The sequence below is a fragment of the Hemitrygon akajei genome, chromosome 30 (genome assembly GCF_048418815.1).
Source record: "Hemitrygon akajei chromosome 30, sHemAka1.3, whole genome shotgun sequence".
NCBI classification, from domain to species: domain Eukaryota; kingdom Metazoa; phylum Chordata; class Chondrichthyes; order Myliobatiformes; family Dasyatidae; genus Hemitrygon; species Hemitrygon akajei.
Window position 1 is genome coordinate 5,817,632 of NC_133153.1, and position 17,221 is coordinate 5,834,852.

Below are 17,221 nucleotides of genomic sequence, written 5' to 3' on the forward strand. Positions count from 1 at the left end.
TTTATAGCCTTTCTATAACCTGTCCTGCCGTGCAGCATCCACCCTGCCTAAGCATGCCCAGGTATGCCCAGATAAGATAGAAAACTTTTCAGCTTACATTGTGGGCAACATTTTAATTGACCTGAATTGTGAATTAAGATACACCCAAAGGTTTTCAGGAAGCAAAATTTTTGTTATCCAGTGTAATAATACAAAATTAGCTGAATCTCTGTAATTTCAATATATCTGATTTTGCCTCCAGAAAAGATGTTTGGAATCTATCAGGGGCTTCTAGCTTCTGAGTGACACTGGGAAGTTGGTAAGGGAGAAAGACACATATTTGTGCCTCCATCCCATAACACTGTTTAAGGACATTGGCATCCTTTTTTAAAGTGTCGTCACTTTTTGAAATGTAATGTAGGTCACAGCAAGTGTAATATAAGTGTAAGTTGGCAGAATATTTCTAACTCAACCATCTAATGACATATTCTGAACTTGTATTTAAGAATTAGAATTGAGTTTATTATCACTGTTGTGAAATTTGGTGTTTTGAGGCAGCACACCAATTTGTGAAGGTACAATGTGTTTCCAGGAGCAAGTGGACCTTTAAGGAAAGGAATTTCCAAGCTCAGCAACCGTTCAATAATCAATAATGAATTTCACAGAGCACACTGCATGGTGTATTGTTTCAAAAAATTCTATCGCTATTGATATTTTGCTTTCTTAATTTTTCCAAAATATTATGTCCTTTCTGATGAATCAGAATCAAGTTTGTTTATCACTTACAGATGTGATTTTTTTTGTTCTGCAGTGTAGTGCAACACAATTTACAATAAATTACAATAAGATATACACACACACACACACACACACACACACACACACACACACACACACACACACACACACGTGTAGGGCAAAAAGAGCAAAAATAGTGAGGTAATGTTCATGGCTTCAATATCTTTTCAGAAATCTGATAGCAGTGGGGAAGATAATGTTCCTGAAATGTTGAATGTGTGTCTTTAAGCTCTTGTACCTCCTCTCTGGTGGTAGTAATAAAAAGAGACAATGTTCTGGGTGGAGAGAGTTCTTAATGAGGGATGCGGACTTTCCGAGGCATTGCCTTTTGAAGATGTCCTCGATGCTAGTGCCTTTAATGGAGCTGGTTCAGTTGACAGATTTTTCCGATCGTGTACTTACCAGACTGCAATACAACTAGTTAGGATGGTCTCCACGGTACATCTGCAGAAATTTTCTAGTCTTTGGTGACATAACCAAATCTCATCGAATTCCTAATGAAATGTCACTACTGAGTGACTTCTTCATTATTGCATCAGTATGTTAGGCCCAGGATAAGTCTTCAGAGACATTGACACATAGGAACTTGAAACTGTTCAAACTTTCTACTGCTGACTCCTCAGTGAGGACTGGTGTGTGTGCTCCCTTGACTTCACCACCTTGAAGTCCACAATCAGTTCCTTGGTCTTACTGACATTGAGTGCAAGGTTGTTGTTGCCAGTATAATTGATGTCCTTCTGAAGCAGATGGGAACTTTTGATTGCAGCAATGAGAGTTTGTAGATGTCCTTGGACTCTCCTGCCAGTTAGTTGGCATAGACTTCCACTCCCTACCAGGTACACCATTGGAGTCTGGTACCTTTAAGGGTTCACCCTCTTTAAAGATGATCTCAAAAGACACACACTCATCCATACTGGTCTTAATGAAGTCGCTGACAACTGTGGCATATTCATTCAGACCTGAAGATTAATCTCTGAATATGCCCCAATCCACAGGTTCAAAGCATGACAATCCCTCCAATATTGTCCGTACATTTGGAAATTGAAATCTATGTTTACATTGGTACATTTTTAACTTAAAGGATTTAGGGGTTAGATTGCACATTCTAAAAGTAGTGGAACGTGCTTTATTACTGGAGATTTGATGGGGTTGGAGGGAACAGTGTATTCTACGTAGCATGCCGATAGTATTCAAAAGCATTAAATTTCTTTTCACCTTATTTGATTGCATTGACAAGGACTGAGGGATGTCCAAGTGTTTGTAAAGAGATATTTTAAATTAAATGTGCATAATTCGATTTTAAAAAACCTAATAATTTAAATACCTTTTTTATGTTGTAGGGTTCTGATTTGTGATTTTAAACTTTTTATAGACAGATCTGTTATGCAATAAAACATTTAGTGTTTGCCACCTACCTGAGATAGAACTATCTAACTTGAAGAATTTGTAATAAAAACTCCATTCCATTCTACTGTTCCTCTGTTTGTGCTGTAATTCCTCCAGTAATGATATTTTCTAAACTGTGCCTCTGCCATGTCTTTCTTTCTGCTCTCTCTGCTCCTGCACAGAAAATAAGATTCCCTGGCCCTTGCTTTTAACCCATTAGCTTTGACATTCTGTGACATCCTTGAAAATTTCCACTACCTTCAACAAAATTCCATGCCAGGTTTGTCTTCCCCTCCTCTTTCATACCTTTGATGAGACTGTTCTCTTTTAAACTCCCTGTGTGTCTGTCAGGGTCATCTACTGAATCTGGTGGTCCCTGTGCAGCCTCCTCTACATCAGTGAGACCCAGTGTAGATTGAGGGACCCCTTGTAGAGCACCTTCGCTCATGCCACTGCAAAAAGCAGACTTTCCCGGTGGCCACCTATTCTAATTCTGCTTTCCATTAACATTCTGACATGTTGGTCTGTGGGCCTCCTCATTGTGTACTGCCATGATGAGGCCACTCTCAAGTTGGAGGAGTGGCTCCTCATATTCCGTCTGGGTAGCCTCCAATCTGACAGCATGAACATTGACATCTCTAACTTCCAGTAATTTCTTCCCTCTTCTCCCTTCTCTCTTATTCCATTCCCATTCAATGGTTCATTCCCTTTAATATCTGAGAACGTAGACAGTGTACAACCTGGAATTCTTGCTCTCCGCAGACATCCACAAAAACAGAAGAGGACCCCAAAGAATGAATGACAGTAAAATGTTGGAACCCCAAAGACTCCACTCCACCTCTCATGCACAAGCAGCAACAAAGCATCAGCAGGAAGCATCAACATCCACCACCCACTAAGCAAGCAATGACAAAGCCCCCAAAGAGAGGCCATGATCACCTGACAAATTGACATGCCACAGGCTCTCTCCCTAGCAAAGGACGTAGATGTGTCGCCCCTTTTCCACAGGAAGAGGGGAGACCCAACAAAACAAAACTGCTGCAGTCTGCTCTCGAGAACCGGCAGCAAACTCTTCCCCACCACCGAGAGAAAGCAATCGCCGAAGTACAGAGACCTCTGACAACCAATCCACTGTTTGCAATATTCTGTTTCTCCGGCAATGCCTCAGGCATGAAATTGGTTCATCTGTAGGATCTTACCCATGGCCAGTTGGTAAGCTCCGGGAGCGGGTGGTTCTGTAGATCACGGACTCCAACAGAACCCCATCCACCTTGAAAAGGAAACGTGAGGCATTAAAGGGAAGAAATTAAATTGTTCCACAGATGAGCTTGAAGAAACTGCCCTCTGGCTCCCCTCTTGTCTCATCTGTTCATTATCTCCCTCTGGGGCCTCTCCTTGTTCCCTTTCTCCCATGGTCTTACTATCCTCTCCTATTAGATAGTCAGCCCTTTTCCACCTATCACCTGCAGCTTCTTGCTTTATCTCCCATCCCCCACTCACTTAACTTCTTCCTCACCTGGCTTCACTTATTACTTGCCAGATTGTACTCCTTCTCCTCCCCCTAACTTCTTATCATAGCTTCTTCCCCCTTCCTTTCCAGTCCTGATCCCGAAATGCCAACTGTTCATTCCTCTCCATGGATGCTACCCTCCAGCATTTTGTGTTTGTTGTTCTAGAGAGAATGCATTTCTCTGAGACTGAGACACGTTGTATGTGACAGTTTGAAAGACTGTCTCTCAGTCATCTAGGCCCTGTCTCATGGTTATGTTTTCAACTAAAAGAGAAATACTTGATCGGGTGGTTTGTCTAAGGTAAAATATACATTATGCTGCTTGACATTAACAGATTTATATTGCTTAATTATCCATTTTAATTGGACTCCAATCACGATTTTTTTGTTTTAACTTGTAATTTATCCATCATTTATATTTGTTAGACCATCAACAACTCCTACATAGTTGTGAATGCTATTTTCTTTTTACTATTTGAATAGAATCTACAATATAAAAAATATTATTCCTGCACTCTGCAAACAATTTGTCTGATGTTTTAAAATTAAATCAAGAGATTATAGAATCAGTGATATGCAAGAATCCCTGGATTCTAGAGCATTATTAGACAAAAGTTTTAGTTTTTCTGGAATGGAACTATTTCCCCAAATACTTTGTTCAATTTTCTGTACATACCTGGTTCCATTGCATTTGTGTACAGTTAATTCATTAGAAGCCCATTTTATAACTGTACTCTTGAGCACACAATCTTTATTTAGTTGATCTTAAATAATCTCCCACAAGGAATGCTACATGATTTGTTGTGCAATTCATATTTTATTAAATCTGCTTAAAGAAATTATCTAAAATTTTTAATATGGAACATGATTATGGCTCTTGGTAGGACTGGTCTTGCAGACTGTTGTTAAGAGTGTGAAACTTCAGTCCAGCACATCAACTCCTGTATGACTGGTTATTCATCTTCTTTCTCCCTCAAGGATGACTTTTACTAGCTTTTGATTTTGTTGTCTGTGAAATGTTAATAATTAAGCATATAAATGTTGGTTTAAAAAAATTGGTCCCAATGAATCCTTGATATAATTATATAAACAATGATTATTTTCACTTTTCTCTGATGCCCTGATGGTAACTACCCAACTGGCATTGGTTCTGGTGTAAATCCCCTGCATTCTTTATGGCTTATAGGTAACTCTAGATCAACCTTACATCCCATGAAGAACAGGATTAGATTTAAAACAGCGTGGATGGCACAGTAATGTAGCAGTTCACAGTTCACTTTACAGCACCAGCAATTGTCCAGTGGGGTTCAGTTCCTGCTGCTACCTGTAAGAAGTTTATACCATCTCCCCATGGCTGTGTAGGCCTGCTCCAGGTGCAACAGTTTCCTCACACATACAAAAAAGTACATTTAGGGTTACTGAGTTATATGTATAGCAACACTTGCGGGCTGCCCAGTATAATCCTCACTGATATGATGCAACTGGACATATTTCACTGTACATTTTGATGTTTCAATGTATATGGGACAAAGCTGAGCTAATCTACTCTATTCAGCTCCTTGAACCTTGTCTGCCATTCTGAGATACCACACCCAGCTTGTATCCTACTTGCATCCATCTCTTTCATGAGTGTAAAATTATTAGTCTTGAGTTGAAAACATTTGAATTATCTTCATCTTAAATGAGAGTGTATACTCTCTGTGTGGAATATTATTCCTGATGTAATGCATTTCAGGTGTTGCTTTATGCAGGACAACTATTGCAGTGTGATATAGATTAAACTTGCTAACCATTTCCACATTCATTTAAGCCATGATTAGTAGGCCATGACACCTGTAGTCTAAGTGCACAGAGCTTCTAATTTTGAACCCAATATGAAATGCCACTTTTAGATGATATTTGTACTTAAGTGTTCAATTTCATTTGTTTTGGCCAGAGTAGAGTCTTTTTCACACTGTTCAAACTTTCCAATCTCTATTGCACATATTGAACATGTTTGGAGTCTGTAGGCTAGACTGAAGGGAATACTGTGGAGGTTGGAGTTTAGCCTGGAGGAAAAAAAATAAAGAAAATTAAGTTGAAGAAAACATTTGTGTAACATGTTCATATTGTCTTTTTATTTGATTACAGGCATGTTTAATATGAACTGGAGAAGCCACAGAAATATACTTCTGCACTATCTCAACCCTCCTTCAGTGTTCCCAAATAATTATATGAAATTGGCTAAAATGAAATAGTTCAGCATTTGTAGATTTCTATATGCATTTATTAAACGACTTGTATCAAAGCAGCAGAGTGTTGATTCTCGTTGATATTTTTAAGCTTTAATTAACTGGATGGTAGTTTAATCAAGCAAAAGTAGAGTAACCTGTCATCTTTTGTAGGTCGGTTCTCATCGGGATGAATCTGTCAGTCTTCATAGCAACCATTCGATCCTCCCCAATACAGCCCCCCCTTCAAGTGCAGAAATAAATAACCAGGCACAGGATAACTACAGAGGTACTTTTTATGGTAACATAATTCAAAATGCTGTTGTTTTACTGCCTATGAACTACATAACACCCCAAATAACTTGTAATTTATTATTAGGAAGTATTTTTACCTCAGGGTATATGCATTGTTCTGCAGGACTGTCAAGTTTACAAAGTCAGTCTACTGTCTTGGGTCCTGCAGAAGTCAAAACAGAAGATAAAGATGAGAACACAAACGATTCCTTCTCATCCGAGGACAAAAGGTCAGATGATGAAGGATGTAAAAAAGATCTCAAGATGCAATCTAGAGGGAGGTCGAGGTGAGTCTATAATATGCTTTAATTACCTTATAACAGCAGTGGGTGTTGATCCTGGTTTTATTTGAATGTCTTGCATAATTGGCATTTCCTACAACCTCATATTGTTTGATTACAGTCATCACGAAGACGAGGACCTTAATCCTGAGCAAAAAGCAGAAAGAGAGCGTGATAGGAGAATGGCAAACAATGCCAGAGAACGCCTTCGTGTGAGAGATATCAATGAAGCATTTAAAGAGCTTGGACGAATGTGTCAACTTCACTTGAAAAGTGAAAAACCCCAAACCAAACTACTTATTCTTCATCAGGCAGTTACCGTCATCCTTAACTTGGAGCAGCAAGTTCGAGGTCAGTACGCCTTAGCTTGACTACTAATTTTCACTAATAATGGACACTAACTACATTTGCTTGCAGAGAGATTTAGGCCAGTTAGAAGAGTGGGCTGAAAGATGGCAGATGGAGTTTAATGCCTATAAGTGTGAGGTGCTACATTTTGGTAGGAATAATTCAAATAGGACATACATGGTAAATGGTAGGGCATTGAAGAATGCAGTAGAACAGAGTGATTTAGGAATAATGGTGCATAGTTCCCTGAAGGTGGAATCTCATGTGGATAAGGTGGTGAAGAAAGCTTTTGGTATGTTGGCCTATATAAATCAGAGTATTGTGTATAGGAGTTGGGATGTAATGTTAAAATTGTACAATGCAATGGTAAGGCTGAATTTGGAGTATTGTGTACAGTTCTGGTCACCGAATTATAGGAAAGATGTCAGCAAAATAGAGAGAGTACAGAGAAGATTTATTAGAATGTTACCTGGGTTTCAGCATCTAAGTTACAGGGAAAGATTGAACAAGTTAGGTCTTTATTCTTTGGAGTGTAAAAGATTGAGGGGGGACTTGATAGAGGCATTTAAAATTATGAGGGGGATAGATAGAGTTGACGTGGATAGGCTTTTTCCATTGAGAGTAGGGGAAATTCAAACAAGAGGACATGAGTTGAGAGTTAGGGGGCAAAAATTTAAGGGTGACACGAGGGGGAATTTCTTTACTCAGAGAGTGGTAGCTGTGTGGAATGAGCTTCCAGTAGAAGTGGTAGAGGCAGGTTCGGTATTGTCATTTAAAGTAAAATTGGATAGGTATATGGACAGGAAAGGAATGGAGGGTTATGGGCTGAGTGCGGGTCAGTGGGATTAGGTGAGAGTAAGCGTTCGGCACGGACTAGAAGGGCCGAGATGGCCCGTTTCCGTGCTGTAATTGTTATATGGTTATATGGTCAGCAAAGTCTGAGAACTTTTTGTTTAAAGTTGAAAGTTCAGAGTTGCCCAACAGCTCCTCTGTCTACAGTCATGGACAACTAAATTATTCCCAAAATAAGTGGAGTTTTAATTCCCTTGTACAGATTTCCACACCCAGTTATCTTCCAGCAGTGACCTTCTACCTATTTATTTATAGGTAGATGGCGGCGCGCTTGGAGACAGTGGCCATTCCGGGTCCAATCAAACTTGTTAATTTGTTCGTCCTGTATGTCTTTTATACGATAGCAAATCACTGCTGGAAACTAAGAACATCAAGTACTGTAGGACTTTCCCATCAGCAAGTTGCTCAATAGTGATGGAGCTGGACTTATTGGATACTGTTGTTGTGGTGTTGCCTGAACTACTTATGTACCATTGTTCTGAGACAATGCGCGGTCCAACAAATGGAGCTAGTGATTGTCTTGGACATTTTCATTGGGAATGCAAGACCTTGTTGGACATCGGTAATGTAGTATACTGCAAGTCCGGTTCACTGGTACATTGGTGAGGCTGACGGCGGGGGAGCTGCGTTGATCTCAGTTGAGGCAAGGACTAGGCCCACGCCATGGGTTGCCTGTGGCAGCCAACCAGAGAGGAGACACTGAGGCGGTGTGGGAGAGCCTCTGTGGCGCATGCTGGAATCCATACTGGGTTGGAGACTGGCCCCTCCCATAGGTGCTGCTTTCCTCTGTTCACTCAGTGCTGCCCTCCAGAGTGCATTTGCTAGAAGAACAAGCTAGACCAGGACAACTTGTCATAAATCTAGTCATGCCACTCAGGGACTTGGTCTATATTATTTTTTATTTGAGGATGTATTCTGTTGGCGCGTGGCCAAGTGGTTAAGGCGCTTGTCTAGTTATCTGAAGATCGCTTGTTCGAGCCTTGGCTGAGGCTTGCGTGTGTGTCCTTGAGCAAGGCACTTAACCAAACATTGCTCTGCGATGACACCGGTGCCAAGCTGTGTGGGCCCTAATGCCCTTCCCTTGGACAACACTGGTGGCGTGGAGAGAGGAGACTTGCAGCTTGGGCAACTGCCGGTCTTCCATTAAAAAAACCCTGCCCAGGCTTGCGCCCTGGAAACTTTCCAAGGTGCATATGCATGGTCTATCGAGACTAACGGAGGCCCACACTATACATGTATTGCTTTTTTCTGAGATCATAACCATATATGTGCTATGTGCTGTTGGTAATGTGTTTTGCACCTTAGATCTGGAGGAAAATGTTTCATTTGCTATTTTCATTTATGGTAAATGATAATTAAAATTGAACTTAACCTTTGGATGTTTGCATGTTTGAAACAGGTTAGGGTAGATTGTCAACTTTCCTAGTATTTAGAAGATGCATTTGAGGAAGGAAATAGGGTATACATGATTCCTGCCAATCTATATCCCGTATGATAGTGACACCCTTCTTCCCCCCCCCCCACCCCCACAAACATTATTGCTGATTGGGTAACAAAAAATCGCCCTTACAGAATTCACAAGTAACTGCCCACGATAAAATTCACTCTTACAAGCTTTCCAGGAAAATTTGTAAATAAATATAAAATCTTTTTTTTCAGCTCGTGTTTCTTTAATGTAATGACATAGCTTTGTTTTACAGGAAATAGTGATGTAGAATGTTTTCTGGGTAAGGAACTTGCCCATACATTGGGCTCACCTAGAATCTGGAGGAGTAGCAACAATGCTGATCAGAATTCCATGTTTATAATTGCATTGATATTTAAATTAATGCATCTTCTTCCAATTATTCCACAACTCCAGCATCCACCAATTCTCTACATACTGTTCATGCAGTAATATCTTCTCCAATAAATAAATATTTATATCCATTATTGACACCTCTGTTAGAAATGCAAATATATTTTTCTTGTTCTAACATCCATTTGAGATATCAAATTTGTCAAACTCAGTCAGTGCCCAAGAACGATGTACTATCAGCGTTCTGAACTAAATTCTGTTTCAGCTCCTCTGGGACCATGAGGTTTATTCCTGACCTATTTGTCCCTGCCACTGTTAATTTCCTTTTGCAACATCTCTTTATCTTGGATCCTTAATACTATTAACCTTTTCTTTAAATTTCACACTCCTTAACTTTTTTAGATAGAGGGCTTGTCAGTTCAAGTCACAATCAGTGATTTGATGAATCCTGTGCAGATAATTCATGCAGGGACAAGGGGTCGCTACACTTGTTAAAGAGGCTGTCTTTCAGCTCAGACAGCCAAACAAAACCCCATCTGCCCTCACAGATGGATGTAAAAAATTATTCTCTTGGATTTTGTTTCAAATGAGAACAGGGTAGATCCCTGTCATACCTTAAAAACATTTTTTCCTAGCAAAATTAAATGCCACTAAAGTAGATTATATGATCATAATCTATTACTGTTACATTTCTTACATTACCACAGTGACTAAACTTCAAAGAAGTATATGTAATGTACTATTTTTCAGTATCTAATAAAAGGTGAGCACGTGGTGAAAGATCAGCCAAGGTATCTCTTAATGCTGGAGCTGGCTCAATGACCTACTCTGTTTCATGTTTCCAATTTATTTTACAGAAACTAACTAGGGGATCTAGGAAAAGAGGCCCACATTTGGCTTTTTACCCAGATTTAAGAATATTTGCCAGCAAAATATGGTGACAGATATAATGCATCAGATGTTCAGTATGTGTTGCTCACTGTGCACTTCAATTTTTATTCATCATTGTTGTGAAACAATAGAATTACTTGCATTTATTATTTGATACTTATTTAGTCAGAATGTGCTTATTCTTTTATACCTCCAGAGAGAAACTTGAACCCAAAAGCAGCCTGCCTTAAAAGGAGAGAAGAGGAGAAAGCATCTGCCGCATCGGCAGAGGCACCAGCAGCACATCCTGCAGTTCACTCTGGACTCAGCGACACTACCAACCCTATGGGTCATATGTAAACTGCCAGGTATGACTCCCAACAAATCTTTCAAGCTAACATATAATGACTGAACACAAACAAGAGAAAATCTGCAGATGCTGGAAATCCAAGCAACACACACACAATACTGGAGGAGCTCAGCAGACCAAACAGCATCCATGGAAAAAAACAGTCAGCGTTTCAGCCCAAAATGTCTGCTGTGCTTTTTATTTTCCATAGATGCTGCCTGGCCTGCTGAACTCCTGCAGCATTTTGTGTGTGTGTTGCTTATATAACCACTGAAATGCTTTTTGTGCTATTTTGTAATAACTTTTTATTAATAACAAAGTTATGCAGTTGGTGAATTGCATAATATTGAGGAAAAGTATTGAAACTACTGAGTTCTCATCGTGTTTCTGAAGTTTATGTCGTGAAAAAGAGGTTTGGAATATGGTAAAAAATATTATAACTACAGTGCAATCCAGTGGTTATTGCTTAAAATGTTTGCAGACATTAATGAAAGCACTTGTTGCTTTACATTTGCCCATAGTATGCAGTATGCTGAACAAATTTAGGACTAGCCAAGGACTGCAGCCTTCATCATTGTAGCCTTTGCATTCATCGTTCTTATAGTAGTAGTGAGGTACAGAAATATAAATGCTTGCTTAGCAAGTTGTGCAGTTACAATGCTGAACTTGGCAAATGTGTTAGCTGTGAGAATGTCCATTCACTAAATAATTAAATTTCAACCTCTTATAAATGTAATAATGGTTATTTGTTAACGAATCTTTCAGAGGATTGCAGATACATTAAGTATATTTCCGGAAATATTCAGATCTCTTTTAGACCCTATTCTAACAAGCTTTTGTAATTTTTAAAAATAAGATTCTGATTACCTGAAAACAACTTAGATACAGTGCTTTGTAAAAGTTTTTTCCACTGAGGCCAGGGGAGAAAAAAACCAGAGGTTAAGGGTGAAGGGGGAAAAGTTTAAAGGGAACATTAGGGGGGGCTTCTTCACGCAGAGGGTGGTGGGAGTGTGGAATGAGCTGCCAGATGAAGTGGTGAATGCGGGCTCACTTTTGACATTTAAGAAAAACTTGGACAGGTACATGGATGAGAGGGGTTTGGAGGGATATGGCTCAGGTGCAAGTCAGTGGGACTAGGCAGAAAAATGGTTTGGCACAGCCAAGAAGGGCCAAAAGGCCTGTTTCTGTGCTGTAATGTTCTATGGTTCTATTCAGCCCTCAACCCATTGTTTACATAAAGGAGTATTACAACCAGGGATTTTGATCAATGCAACTGAGAATTTTTATTAATGAATTACATACTCCTTTTTTCCCCACAGTAGAGCCCAAAATAAAAACAGAGAAAATTGTAAAGCATAATAAACATAAATTCAAAAACTGAAATGTCAGCAGTTCAGAAGCATTCACCCCCCTTTGCTCAGTGCATAATTGAACCACCTATTAAGCCAGTAAACTTTTTGGATAAGTCTCTATAAGTCTGCTTTGCACAACATGGTGGAGCAAGATTTGCCCATTCCTGCTTGCAAAATTGCGCAAGCTGCGCCAGGTTAGTTAATCTTGAGGTCTTGCCAGAGATGTTTGATCAGGTTAACGTCAGGACTCTGACTGGGCACCTCAAGGATATCAATTTTTTTCATTTGAAGCCACTCCATGGTTGCTCTGGCCGTGTGCTTTGGGTCATTGTCCTGCTGAAAGATGAACTTGCTCCCCAGTTTAAGCTTTCTGGCAGAGGCTAGCAGGTGTTTATCCAGGATCTGTATTTAGCAGCATTCATCTTCCCATCAATCCTGATCAGAGTTCCAGTCCCTGCTGCTGAAAAACATCCCCATAGCACGATGCTACCTCCACCATACTTTACGGTAAGGATGGTGTTACCTGGCTGATGCACAGTATTAAATTTGTGCTACATGTACCTTTTAGTGTTAAGGGCAAAAAATTCCACTTTAGTCTCATACAAACTCAAGATCTTCTTCCACATCTTTACAGTACCTTCTATGTGACGCTTTGCAAAGTCTTTTTGAGCAAGGATATGCTTTTTATTTAGTAAGGGCTTTCTTACCACTCCTCCATAAATACTCTTTTATAAAAGGCCTTAGAGATTGTGAAGCCATGAACTTCATCTCCAGATGAAACTTCTGCAACTCACTCAGAGTGACTGTTGGTGTCACAGTTTCCTTTCTTACAAGTGCCATTCTTCTCTGATGACTAAGTTAAGAAGGGTGGATTAACCTAAGCAGTGACTGCAGTTTCATATTTTTTTCCACTTTTCCACAATAGACTGCACTGAGCTCCAAGGTGTGTTCAGTGTCAATGCCTTTGAGGGTCTTGTACCCTTCCCAGATTTGTGCTTCTCTGTCCTCATTTCCCTGACTTGCCTTGAGGGCTCTTCTGTCTTTATTTTGGTTTGGTCTGTTGAAAATTACCATCATGTTGGACCTTTCAGAGAGAGGGGATATTTATTCTTATGAATTCATTGAAAGCAGGTGATCCTCCAATTTTCTACATCAACAAATTGGGTGAGTTGGTAAGGTAATATACAGTATTGCACCTTAGGAAAGTTAGGCAGTAGTTACAAAGGGGTGAATAATTTTTTTCAGCCTCACAATTTTGACTTTTAATATGTAGTAAATTGTTGAGATTTTTTCTTTTGATATGATACTCAATGTTTTGTAGATTAGCTCAAAAATTCTACTTCAGTATATTTTAAATTTAGAAAACGAGACAGTAAAATGTAAATCCACCAGAACAAGCATGATCTCCCAGTGGCCACCCATTTTAATTCCACTTCCCATTCCCATTCTGATATGTCCATCCATGGCTTCCTCTACTGTCATGATGAGGCCACACTTGGGTTGAAGAAACAACATCTTGTATTCCATTTGGGTAGCCTCCAACCTGAATGCATGAACATTGATATCTCATACTTCCAGTGCCCTCCTCCTCCTTGCCATTTCCCATCCCCTTTTCCCTCTCTCACCTCATCTCCTTGCTGGCGAATCACCTCCCTCTGGAGCTCCTCCCCCTTTCTTTTTTCCATGGCCTTCTGTCTCTTTCACCAATCAACTTCCCACTCTTTACTTCATCCCTCCCCTCCAGGTTTCATCTATCACCTGCTGTTTCTCCCTCTCCTCTCCTCCCCCCACCTTTTTAAATCTACTCTCAGCATTTTTTTCCGTCCTGCTGAAGGGTTTTGGCCCGAAGTGTCAACTGTACTTTTTTCCCATAGATTCTGCCTGGCCTGCTGAGTTTTGTGTGTGTTGCTCAGATTTCCAGTATCTACAGATTTTCTCTTGTCAGTAAAATGTAAAAATAGTTGCGGGGGCTGAATACTTTTTTTAAGGCACTGTATGTAACACCTTTGGTGTTCTTTGAACATGTGGAAATTATGGAGCCACGTGCCACGTGAAAGCCAGTGAAGTTTAGTTGTCAACATACGGCCATTGTTGAAGTGTAAATGATTTGCATTGAGCTGTTTGGTGAATAATCTGTGGTAGTGCTACAGTTGTTCAAATCAGTTAAAGAAAGATGGAGGCTGGGGGGTGGAATTCCCCATGTTATGATGGGAAAATATCGTGGCTATAAAAGTATTCTTGCAGAAAATTGGGGTAAATTAAATGGAAATAACTGAAGAATATTGAATTTACAGTGGAATGTAGAGCATTGGCACTTTAGTTTATGAACTTTGTAATGATTTTGTGTGGAAATGTATATGCATTTAATTAAGCTATATGTGTTTACTTTTAATAATTCTGAAGGAACTAGTGAATGAAAATATATGTGCAACTCCAGTCAAAATTTTAGCTATATCAACAACTGGAAAAAGCATTGAACATCTTTGAACAGTTTTAATATGAAGGATAGTTACAAAGTTTTGTGCATTGCTTACTTTCAACAATTCTAAGATTTGTGAAAACCTCTTTAAAGTGTGTGAGGTAAATTGAGCATACTCCAGTGTTTGTTTATGTCATAAGCAATGTCATTTTTCATGGGTCTAAATCTTTCTAATTTTTTTTCTTGCAGGTCAAAAGTCTGGATCGGTTTTGTAAAATAACAAATTAGTTATCTTTCCATGCAAGGACCCAGCCAACCAACTTTCTTTCATAAAGCCACAGTTGGAAATCTTAACGCACTTGAAGCAGTAACCCAGAAAGAATCTCTTGATCAAAATGGCATCACATTCAGCCCACTGAAAACTTATTTGACCTGAATCTGAATCTACATATCAATCTGTTGCAAGTAGTATTGTTTCCACACAATCAGAGACTGTTGCAATTATCCCAATTTTTATGGAAGTTGCCTTGTGCCTAAACTTGTTGGTTGATGAAATACATTTAAAACAAAAATTATTTATTGCTACTGAACTATAAGGTCTACTTTGAAAGGGAAATGTTAAAATCTGATTTTTTTTTCATTTTCAGCTGGGCTGATGCTAGTATCTGTTAAAACTGTTCACATACAGAGAACAAAGCAGGAATGACCTCTAACCCCCAGCATTCCCAGAACCTATTAGTGTCTTAAAAAAAGAGGGAAGTCTTCATTGTCTTCTCCATTCCTTTGGCCACACAAATAGCATTTCACATGTATCAGAAAATTCCTTGTTAGTGTGTTTTTTTTTTGTTCTCTGGTTATTTGAACAGTTATGGTCACAATTTTTTTCCTAAATTATGTTCAATGCCTGTGTCATGATCAGTTTGCTATAATAGCAGAATGTGTTTTTATTAAAAAAAAAGGGCAGGTCTGATCTTAGCATTGCTTAAACTTAAATAAGATTAGCTTCCTTCATACTTTCAAATAACTACCCATTCTTATCTGTTTAATTTGTAATTATACAAACTTTTAAGCTTCTAGGCTTCATAGTAAAGCTTGTAACGTGAACTGTAAATTAGAAAAATTCTAATTTTAGAATTGCTTTGTTTTTCAAGCGTTTAATACTACAATTAGTATATGTGAAAGTGTTTGTTGTAATTAAACACCGATGCAAAACAAAGGTTTCAGGCTCTAAAAGTATTGAGAGCTGATAAAATACTTGGTTCAGCAGGGCCAGTAGTATTGACAATGAACAAAGTAGTACCGTCAGCAATGAAAAATCTGGAGGGGAAAAGAGCAAGGTCACCAGCTTTCTGAGACCATACTTTGTTTTTGATATCTCCTTATCTGCATGGCTAGTCAGTGGACAGAGATCCAGAGACTGATGCAGCCAGAAATGCAACTGCCCTGACCTTTGAAACCATCATGACAAACTCATATGAGTTGTTTTAAACCACTTAAAATTTATTTGTTTCCTCTTGGTTGGTCTCCATTTTTTTTTGTGTGGATTCAAGTTCCTTAGCTTCCATGTAAACTGTCTTCCATTCAAAAGGAATATAGAAGAGAAAATATCTGACAAGGTTACTCACTGTTATCTGAATGTTGGCAAATGGTTCAACAGAATGAACAAATGCATTCCTTGGTTCCAGACACTAAGGCAACCAAAGGGCAAAATTTGTATAGGTTGCTACGGTGGGCTAATAGGAATGCCAAACACTTGCTTTCAAAGGATTTGCCGAGAATTATTTTTTTCTGGCAAATTTTGTATGATTTTGCTATTTGAATTGATTCATGTTGACTAATTCAAAATCAGTTAACACCTACTTTTCTGTATTTGTGGCCTTGTTCAGTTCATTGTTTATGAGCTAACAGTTGCTTAAAACGTGCTAAAGTGATCATGTGCCACGTTCTGGCCTTTTCTTCCAAGCCTGGTTCTAAGCTTTCTTTCCCGTTGGCTATAATAGATGCATTATGCCCAGAAGCTTTGCTTCATAAAGGAAAAAAAAAGAAACATTTGGCTTATTTTTCACTGTAGCTAGTCTTTTATACAATAATCTTGTAAGAAAATTTCTTGAATTCTAAATATTACTCTTTCTAGATTTTTGAAATCAAAAGTTTTCAGTAAAAAAAAGTTTCTTACTTTATTTTACTATATTAGGTAGCAGAAGTGTAGGGTTATTTACCATAACCTGTCCATTAATATCAGAAAATAAAATAGCATCCTAAGAACATAGTAGGTTCTAGCTAAACTGTGTAGTACCTATGGAGTATTGTACAAGCTAAATGTCTGAGATAAGTTGCTTCACATCTTGTTCTCCAGTTTCCATTGTTGGTTGATGCAGATTTGTACCCGTGTCAAATTTAAGGTATTGTTGATGAACCTTTCTACACAACAGCAAGAAGTAAAAGATTTCTGTCAGCGAAAATAGAAACCACAATATGTATATATAACATTTATGTAGCAATAAATGTGCCATCTTTTTTAACAAGACAAATGAGTTTTAATATTTCTTTGTGAACTAATCTGTTAGAATTAACTTTTTTAAGTGAATGAATTTACCTAGTTGACATTACCAATTGTAGGATTACTGGTGTGATCACTTTGCTTGGCTACTGGTTTATTTTTATGAAAGCATTGTTCTTGTTTTATGGACAAAACTGTGGGTTTGTTCTTTTCATTTGGGTCTTTAAGTGAAGAACCTTTGTTGCTATTTATATATTCTGAGAAAATAGATTTTT

The 17,221-nt window shown here is 38.7% G+C and overlaps 1 protein-coding gene across 6 annotated transcripts in view; it reads left to right on the forward strand.

The window, feature by feature from the left end:
• Positions 1 to 16,977, forward strand: part of tcf12 (transcription factor 12) — a 345,003-nt gene extending 328,026 nt beyond the window's left edge. For all 6 annotated transcript variants that reach the window (XM_073032902.1, XM_073032904.1, XM_073032903.1 and 3 more), the window contains 5 exons: positions 6,058 to 6,172; positions 6,302 to 6,464; positions 6,580 to 6,809; positions 10,544 to 10,694; positions 14,696 to 16,977. In XM_073032902.1, coding sequence (XP_072889003.1) covers positions 6,058 to 6,172; positions 6,302 to 6,464; positions 6,580 to 6,809; positions 10,544 to 10,686 — 651 coding nt within the window. In that variant the 3' untranslated portion in view covers positions 10,687 to 10,694; positions 14,696 to 16,977. The remainder of the gene's footprint in view (positions 1 to 6,057; positions 6,173 to 6,301; positions 6,465 to 6,579; positions 6,810 to 10,543; positions 10,695 to 14,695) is intronic.
• The last annotated feature ends 244 nt before the right edge of the window (positions 16,978 to 17,221 follow it).